This window comes from Penaeus monodon, chromosome 26 (assembly GCF_015228065.2).
Source record: "Penaeus monodon isolate SGIC_2016 chromosome 26, NSTDA_Pmon_1, whole genome shotgun sequence".
Lineage (NCBI taxonomy): Eukaryota > Metazoa > Arthropoda > Malacostraca > Decapoda > Penaeidae > Penaeus > Penaeus monodon.
Genome location: NC_051411.1, coordinates 25814337 through 25824336, shown reverse-complemented (window position 1 = coordinate 25824336; position 10000 = coordinate 25814337). Strand labels below are relative to the sequence as shown.

At 43.0% G+C, this 10000-nt stretch overlaps 1 protein-coding gene across 1 annotated transcript in view; it reads left to right on the top strand.

Annotated features, from left to right (window-relative positions):
* Window positions 1–8964, top strand: part of LOC119589636 — a 112615-nt gene extending 103651 nt beyond the window's left edge. The window contains exons 12-16 of the mRNA XM_037938231.1: window positions 831–957; window positions 1473–1637; window positions 2931–3073; window positions 6281–6448; window positions 8052–8964. Coding sequence (XP_037794159.1) covers window positions 831–957; window positions 1473–1637; window positions 2931–3073; window positions 6281–6448; window positions 8052–8200 — 752 coding nt within the window. The 3' untranslated portion in view covers window positions 8201–8964. The remainder of the gene's footprint in view (window positions 1–830; window positions 958–1472; window positions 1638–2930; window positions 3074–6280; window positions 6449–8051) is intronic.
* The last annotated feature ends 1036 nt before the right edge of the window (window positions 8965–10000 follow it).

Here is a 10000-nt window from a genome sequence, read left to right as displayed (position 1 = left end):
TCAGTAAAGTTACAAATAGTACGCGTTTTATTATAATAAATGCTGTTTTTTTTTCACGAGACACTAATTTATGCAAAGGGAAGGTCCCCCACATAACACTCAGTCTGTCTTCGAGAATATTTCCTTCACTCTTGCGAGAGGCGAATCTCTTGCGTTCTTGCATTCTCTGTCTTTCTGTTTCGTCACAAAAGTTGCTTTTATCGTTTTATATACATATAGAAATATTATAGATCTATATTTTTTTTTCTTTTTCAATGTGTTTGAGAAATTGGCCATGCTCTATACCTCCTTTGAATATGAAATTCTCTCTTTGGATATTTGTACTTTATTCGAAAATAGAAGTTTGTGTATATTTGTTTACCTTTGTGCGTGTACACGTTTGTACAGCTTCGCGTCACTAAGGTCGTGCGTGTACGCGCTAGAATATATACGTCACAGCCTTCTGTCTTAAATGCAGCCATTTTCTTCTAATTTTCTTTTCTTTCTTTCGACTGATGTCATCGACAGAAAAAAAAGAAACTGGGAGAAAAGAGTACGGCACAATCAGAATAAGAATATGTGTGAGAATAATTAGTGTGCAAAGTAATGGCGATAAATAATTAGAAAGAAAAAAGAAAAAAAAAAAAACCTTCAAAGGAGGAACGTAGAAATGTCATTTCTCCCCCCCTCCAAACCAAACACACCAAACAAAAGCAAAAACGCCCACAGCTAACACCCCCCTTCTGTTTTCTCCCCCTCCCTTCCCCCCTTCCCCCTCCAATCCACCCCCCCCCAAATCATCGCCGTGCACGTCACCCCGCGACCTGACCTGACCTGCGCGCGCCCACCAGGCTTCGCATACGTGGGCGGAGCTTGCGTCGTCAACAAGAGGCTGCAGAAGGTCAACTCCGTCGCCATCGTCGAGGACACGGGCGGCTTCTCGGGGATCATCGTCGCCGCCCACGAGGTCGGCCACCTGTAAGTATCAAGGGGTTTCGTTCAAGGGGTTTCGTTCAAGGGGTTTCGGTCAAGGGGTTTCGTTCAAGGGGTTTCGTTCAAGGGGTTTCAAGGTTTCTGCAGGATTGTGCTTAGAGCTGATTTAATAATGTGAATATTGATATTTCTTCTGCTTTGAATATATCTATGTTTCTACTCAATCAGTCAGTCAACTCATCTGCTTATGTATCCATCCATCTATATGTTTATCAGTTGATACATCAGTGAGTCAGTCAGTCAGCCAGTCAGTGAATCATTTAACATCAGTCTATCTATCTATCTCGCTACCTGTCTACCTACCAACCTACCTACCTGTCTACCTACCTACCTACCTACCTACCTACCTACCTACCTACCTACCTACCTACCTACCTACCTACCTACCTACCTACCTACCTACCTATCTACCTACCTACCTATCTATCTATTTATCTGTTCATCTCCTCATCTCGCCTTGCACATCAAACACTTGACCTCCCCCTCCCCCTCCCCCCCAGCCTGGGCGCCGTGCACGACGGGTCCCCTCCCCCCTCCTACCTGGGGGGCCCCGGCGCGAGGAGATGTCGCTGGGAAGATGGCTACATTATGAGCGACCTCCGACACACGGAAAAGGGCTTCAGATGGTCTTCTTGCTCCGTGGAACAGTTCCATCACTTCCTTAAGTAAGTGTGAAGGAATCTTTATAAAGAGAGAAAGAAATAAATTAAAGACGTTTTCACCTTCTCTCTTGAAATGATTATAATTGTGAAATTCCCGAAGCTAAAGCCGGGTGCTCGACCAGGGAATCGGACGAAGCTGAGTAAAGTTACCCCCGCTTTTGATTTATTTAAGCTTATTGTATTTTGGCAAAAGTCTAGTTTGTTGTATAATTAATTTCATTTTGGTTATATGTGCAAGTTTATTGGATTTGTGTAGAATCCCGTTCGGAGTGTAATAGGTGAGTAATGGAATATCGATTTAGAAGGAAGTACATAACGGAAAGATATTACGGGTATATTAAGTAAATGTAAATTGTATAGCAATGCGGCATTTTCGATTTATTCAGTCTAGTCTATAACCTTTTTTTATAGTTTTCAAACTGTCGAATGCGAGGCTAAAAATGCAGAGTGTTTGTTTAACCATTTGGTCAGGGGAATCGAACAATTGACAGATTAACTCTGATTGGTTATATATTTTCGTGGAATTTGATGCAGTTCAAACAATGCACATATTGCACAGTTTTGCGATATCACAGTAAAATGTGAGTTTTGTCGCTAATTTGACCTTGATGAATATATAGTGTTCTGATTTTTAAAAATGGTATTGCGTGTTTGAAACGCTTACCAATTTATCTGTCCTGTGATTAATCTCCCTCTCGTGTGTGTGTGTGCGTCCATGCGTGTGTGTGTGTGTGTGTGTGTGTGTGTGTGTGTGTGTGTGTGTGTGTGTGTGTGTGTGTGTGTGTGTGTGTGTGTGTGTGTGTGTGTGTGTGTGTGTGTGTGTGTGTGTGTGCGTTTGTATTATATACATGGACTATATGTATCATATACAATATTGAATCACAACGACTGAAATCTCACTTCCCCTGCCTACGCCATTGTATGTATGAGCGTGTGTATTCCTTTTGCATTATATATATATATATATATATATATATATATATATATATATATATATATATATATATATATATATATATATATATATATATAAAGCACTTGTATATCATACATACTATCACCACATACTACCACATCACACACACACACACACACACACACACACACACACACACACACACACACACACACACACACACACACACACACACACACACATACACAAACAACACAAACAAAAAAACAAACAAACAAACACACACACACACAAACAATCCCACAAACAAACCAACAATCAAACACACACGCACGCACGCACCTCCAATCTCACCTCCCTCCCCCCCTCCCCCCCCCCAGCGGCGACACGGCGACGTGCCTGTACAACCTGCCGCACGAGGACGAATCTCTGCCGCGCGTCCTGCCGGGGAAGCTGCTCTCCCTCGACGCCCAGTGCAGGAAGGACCGCGGGACGTCGGCTTGCTTCGTGAGTGCCTTTGCGAGTTTGTGCGGATGTTGGTGGATATATATGATGGATACGAATAAATCCCTCTCTCCAGGTTTATCATCATCTTTATCACTATCATCTGCTATATCTGCATTATCATCTACCTCTTCTCCCTCAGCATCTCCCTACTCTCATCATCTACTTCATCACTCTCAGCATCTACCCCATCTCCCTCACCACCATCTACCTCCTCATCTCCCTCATCTCAACATCACCCTCATCTCCTCACACCATCTACCTCTCTCCCTCACCACCATCTACCTCCTCTCCCTCACCACCATCTACCTTCTCCCTCACCACCTCTACTCCTACCCCTCACCACCTCTACCTCCTCCCGCGTCAGCACCATCTGACCTCTCTGTTCTCACTTCTCCCTCACCGCCTTACTGCTTCCCCCGCCCCTGCAAGCGACCGAGGGGCTGTCGTCGACGCTGCGTTGGTGTAGTGCCCGGATGAACAGATCTGCAGCAACGGCCGATGCGTCTACGACAACGGCAACAGTATTTCCGATTTCGATGTGCACAGGTGGGGGCCCCGTTTCCCTTGGGGTGGGGTGGGGTCGGTAGGGGGTGGGGGTATTTATTTAAGGGGGTGAAAGGGCGGGGGGGGGGGGGTTGTAGTGTTTGTTGTTTCTGTTGTATGTTATTGTTAAGTCTTTTATGTAGAATTATTGATATTTTTTTTTATATATGTGTCTGTCATATATTGAGAATTTCTTAATATGCATTTTTCTTTATGAACATACATGCGCACACACACACACACACACACACACACACACACACACACACACACACCACACACACAACACACACACACACACACACACTACACAGACCACACACAGACAACACACACGCACACATTTAATCACACACACAGACGGACGAACACACACCTACACACTCAACACACACACACAACAAACTCAATTTTCTTTTCCAGCATTTCCAATCTCATCTCGCCAATCTGTCACAATCCCGGCGTATCAAAGCTTGATTAATCAATCTCTGGCACAGTGTTCATATTTGTTCAACTTTCAGGTCCGGTGAACATTATCTATTCGAGTCGACGCAGATAAAGCCTGTGTACACGGACCCCCCCTCCTCCACCACCCCCGACCCCCCCACCTCTTCCACAACAGCTAGGTGAGTTTTTTTGTTTATTCATTGTTTTTATGTATTTATAAAAAAAACGTTGTTAATCATTCTATTTATTTTTCATTTATTTATTTATTTATTTTCTTTTTATTAGCGGATGCCTATCTTTTTCAGGGAGTTAATAATCGCGACGTGTAGAATGTGACAATAGTTTTTACTGTAGTTTTTCTGCTTTGATGAGTGTCACTCACTGCGTGTTTTTAAGCAATGTAATTATTTGGCTGCAGTTATAGCAAAACCGGTATGGATGCGAGCATTGATATATATATATATATATATATATATATATATATATATATATATATTTGTGATATTTGTGTTGTTGTGTGTGTGTGTGTGTGTGTGTGTGTGTGTGTGTGTGTGTGTGTGTGTGTGTGTGTGTGTGTGTACTACACACACACACACACACACACACACACACACACATAAACTATACATATATACATATATACATATACATATATACATATATACATATATACATATATACATATAATATATACATATATATATATATATATATATATATATATATATATATATATATATATATATATATAATACACACACATATACGTGTATATGTTTTGCGTTGTTTTTTTGTTTATGTTTTGTATTGTGTGATTTGTTTATATGTTTTTATAGTTTATGTATGTATTAATGAATATCGCTTATCGTGTGTGTGTGTGTTGTGTGTGTGTGTGTGTGTGTGTGTGTGTGTGTGTGTGTGTGTGTGTGTGTGTGTGTGTGTGTGTGTGTGTGTGTGTGTGTGTGTGTGTGTGTGTGTAATATATTAGTTTAACGTAAAAAAATGAATATAACAATATCTGTTTGGATTTATTACATAGAGTAATTCAACAAAAAATCTGTTTCTTCATCACGCTCTATAAGAACAATGATTTCACTTTATTTCACAGGTAACTGTTCTGTAATATTTATGACGGTAATCGCTATTCTGCTTATTTTTCACATTTCTTTCATTTTTTCATTTTGTTTTTAAACGTAGTTTTCGCTTTGCATGTTTTTTTTTTTCATCTCCAAACTTTGTGCACTTTTACACTTAACAAATCTCACTCCATTTTTCATGCTGACTGACTTTACATGCTAACTCTCGGGCTGTCTGTCTGTCTGTCTGTGTGCATGTCCGTTATCCCCGGTCTCTATCGCTCTCTGTCTGTCTGTCTGTCTGTAAGCATGTCAGTTATCCCCGTCTCTACCGCTCTCTGCCTGTCTGCCTCTCTCTGTCTCTGACTCTGGTGTCTCTCTGTCTATCTGTCTTCCTTCTCCTCCTCTCCTTTCCTTCTCCTTCTCCTTCTTCTTCTCCTTCTCCTTCTCCTTTTCCTTCTCCTTCTCCTTCTCCTTCTCTCCTTCTCCTTCTCTCCTCCTCCTCCTCCTCCTCCTCCTCTCCTCCTCTTCCTCCTTTCCTCCTCCTCCTCCTCCCTCCTCCTCCTCCTCTCTCCTCCTTCCTCCTTTACCTCCTCCTCCTCCTACTCCTCCTCTCTCCTCTCCTCTCCTCCTCCTTTCCTCTCTCCTCTTTCTTCTCTCCCTCCTCCTCCTCCTCCTCCTCCTCCTCCTCCCTCCCTCCTCCTCTTCTTCTTCTCTTCCTTCTTCTTCCCTTCCTCTCTCCTCCTCCTCCTCTCCTCTCCTCCTTCCTCTCCTCCTTCCTCTCCTCCTCCTCCTCCTCCTCCTCCTTTTCCTTTCCCTCCTTCCCTCTCCTCCTCCCTCTCCTCTCTCTCCTCTCTTCTTCCTCTCCTTTCTCTCCTCCTCCTCCTCCTCCTCCTCTCCTCCTCCTCCTCCTCCTCCTCCTCCTCCTCCTCCTCCCCTTCCTCCTCCTCCTCCCCTTCCTCCTCCTCCTCCTCCTCTCTCCTCCTCCTCCTCCCCTTCCCTTCCCCCTCTCCTCCCCTTCCTCCTCCTCCTCCCCTTCCTCCTCTCCTCCCCTTCTCCTCCCCTCCTCCTCCTCCTCCTCCTCCTCCTCCTCCTCCTCCCCTCCTCCTCCTCCTCTCCGCCACGTACCCAAATACTGAAGACGAGCCCCCCGCCAGGTCCACGGTGGAATAGATGGGACCGTAACAGATGGAACGACCGCAATACCACCCCACAGACGACCACCACAACCACAACCACAACCACCACCACAACCACAACCACCACGCCCTCACCCCCCAAGAGCCTCAAGAAAAACTTTATAGATTCAGTGAAGCCGAATAGTGGTAAGACGCTGGATGCCAGTAGTCCTAGTTGTAGAAAATAAGGATTTGACGCTGTTTGTTGGTAGAAAATGGGACTTAGGGGTTAACTGATGGTAGAAAATGGGAATTTGGCGTTAAATTAATGGTAGAAAATGGGAATTTGGCGTTAACTGATGGTAGAAAATGGGAATTTGGCTTTGTATGGTGGTAGAAAATAGGATATTGGCGTTAATTGATGGTAGAGAGAGGGAATTTGGCATTGTTTGATGATAGGGCATGAGAAATTTCATTAATAAAACAACATGGAAATTTAGTGGGAAAAAAATTGAATTTTCAACGCAGAATTTGGCATTACTGCATTATAGAAAATAAGGATGTTTTATAGTCTGAGAATAGAAAATAGGGATTTGGTATTGTTTTATAATAACTAAACGTTAATTTGAACTCAGTGAATTACAGAAAATGATAATTGGCATAGATAGCTTATAAAGATGAAAATTAGGCATTGTTGGATTATAGAAAATAGCAATTTGGCAACGTTAGATTATAGAAAGTGGGAATTTGTTATCGTTTGATAATGGAAATTCGGATTTGACTTAGTTGTATTATCGAAAAAATGTTATGTAATACCAGAAAATATAATTAATTGTTCTCATTTAGTCTTAGATAAATGCAAGGCTTACTCATTTAGCTTTAGACATCGGGAAAAATAGACATTAAGCAACAGACATATTTGTCACTAGATTTAAGTTTGCTTTAGATATTCATTGTCAGTTGTGCAGCTGTTTGACATTTTACGTAAGCTGTCAGTTATATTTTTAGCATGTAGTATTAGAGATCTTTCGTGCTATATCTTGCTATCATGTTAAATATAATGTAGAACTTAGATCTGCTTCTAGATTTACACACTTTTCTTCCTACAAATACACATACATTAAACACTATGCGTGCGCATCACAAAGACCAGGTTTCTTTGTCACCATACTCCACCCACATTGCACAATCGTCTCTTTCGTCACTATATCCACCTTCACAATCACCATATATATATAGCCTCATCGCCATCACTGTATCTCTGTTGACAATTTCGATGCACCACTGTATTTTACACTGTAATTTCACCATCCTCCTCTCTGCACCATACTCGCTCCACATCCGTAAGCATTCCCTTTGTTCACTATATCGTCTTTAGCTATCATCATATACAATCCTCCCCACCATAACTTTTTAAAAGTCCCTATACATAAAAACACACTACATATTTTAACTTGCATATACACAATACATTACTCAGAGAACGCACCGCGCAGTTCGTAGCCGTCAACATAAACAGTCGAGATTGATTTTTCCCAACACCTTACCCGTCACCATACACCAATCAATATAAATCCTTTCTCCCCATCACCGTATGCGCGCTCTGTCGTCACCATACATCAGTGATGACAACTCCCTCCTTATCACCATAAGGAAGGAAGGATACCAACCCTAGCCTTCACCATACACACCAAACCCGCTTCTGTCCGTCACCACACACACCATACTCGCCCTAGCCTTCACCACACACACCATCCTCGCCCTAGCCCTCACCATCCCCATGGCCGCCACTGACCGCCTCCCCCCGCAGATAATGAGTGCGAGGACCGCATCGCCAACATCGCGGGCAGCCTCACGTGCCAGGAGTTCCTCCGCTCGTACGGCTTCCGCTACTGCGGCCACCGATACATCCAGAAGAACTGCTGTCGCTCCCAGAAGGAGATGTGCCGCGGGGCCTAGGAGGGCGTGGGCGCGGGCGCTTGTTTATCCCCCGGCGTGTGGGTGGGTGGGTAGCCTGAGCCTGGCCGCGGGCGTCGCTAGGCTCGTCCGTCCGTCCGTCTGTCTGTCCGTCCGTCCGTCTTTCTGTCTGTGTCTGTCTGTCTATCCGTCTGTTTATCTAGACCACCAAGACAGGACTCTCCCGCCCTCGAAGGAACTTCCCGAGCGCCCTTGGCACTTCCGCCCGCCCGCGTCCCCGTGCTGGGCCTCCTCCGCCCGCGAGTGGTGCTGGCGATGGCCGCAAGTGCAGCGTGACTGCAGCGTCAGGTCGTCCGGCATTGCAGAGCGGTTGCAGGATCAGGTCTGTTCCCCCTCTGGAGGCGGCGGCGACTTGCTGGCAAGACGGCGCCGCTGGGAAGCAGAGAGGGAAGGGCGGGCGGAGTGGGCGCCGGCTGCCAACGCTGCCTTCGCTGACAGGCGTCGCCACGACCCCTGCCACCAGCCGCGCTTCTGCTGCCACCACTTCGAGAGCCTGTGACACCGCTGCTCCGGTCTCCGTGGCCAAGCCTCTGCGGAACCATGATTTCGGGCCTAAATTTAGTCAAATGGCTTGGCTTTATTTGTAAGGTGACAGTGATTTTGAAAAAGAGATGTAGACTCAGTGAAATCCTCAGGCAACACCAGTATTGTGCAACGCAAAATTGGAAAAGGTTATAGGTGAAGAAGGGCTATATGAGCCCAGGAGTTGACACGTAAAAAAACAGGTTAAGGAAAAACATACATACATACATACATATATATATATATATATATATATATATATATATATATATATATATATATAATATATATATATATATATATATATATATTATATATATATTATATATAATATATATATATATATATATATATATATATATATATATATATATATATATATATATATATATATATATATATATATATATATATATATATGGAGTTTTTTTCGTTCCGTGGAACTTCTTTCAGTAGAAAAGAACACTTGATCAATTCCTTTTGAAAAAGTGGAGGCACGAGAAGAATTTCAAGTGGAAAGCCCGAAGGTCAAAAGAGGTCATTGTGCGTGGTGGTCAGCGTGGGGGGAGGGGAAGGTACCAACCCCCTCCCTCCTCCCCTCTTCCGCTCCGAGACGGACGTGATAGCAGTTCAATATACTCATTTTATGTTCAATAGAATTCCTGTATCTCTGTAAATAGTTGTTGATTTTATATATAAACTACATTCTCTCTTTTACGATGTATCATATAAAATCTCTTCATTCCTCATACTTTTTCCCCGCACGGAATTGTGCAAAATTACAGTGGTTTCTAAATTTCGTTTTTTGTGTGTGCAATTTCTCTTACAGCTATTTTTGAAAATTATCTATATCTACCAAATACGATAAATGCCCGTTTTTCGTGTGTATTCTCCTTTTATTGACTTTTTATATATAAATTATAGAACAGTAATAACGATGTCACTTTATTGTACATAAATGTTTTTAAATCCTTAGTATTTATCGGTAAGAAAAGCCTTCTCTCGCACTCTTGATTTGAGATAATCAAGTCGCCAATATTCTTAAATTTCAAAGCCAATTAAAGAAAAGTCTACGGAAACGGTGATGGAATATAACAAAACCTTTATAAAGGTTAATAAAATATCTCAGTTTTCGACAATAAGAGAAAACGGTTGTTCAGGACTTTCATTTTAGGATAGACAAGTAGTGATGTGAATTACCAATTTTTTTCTGTGTGTCCAGACAGTGGCGTGCAGTGGCCGAGGGGCGGTGGTCCTCGG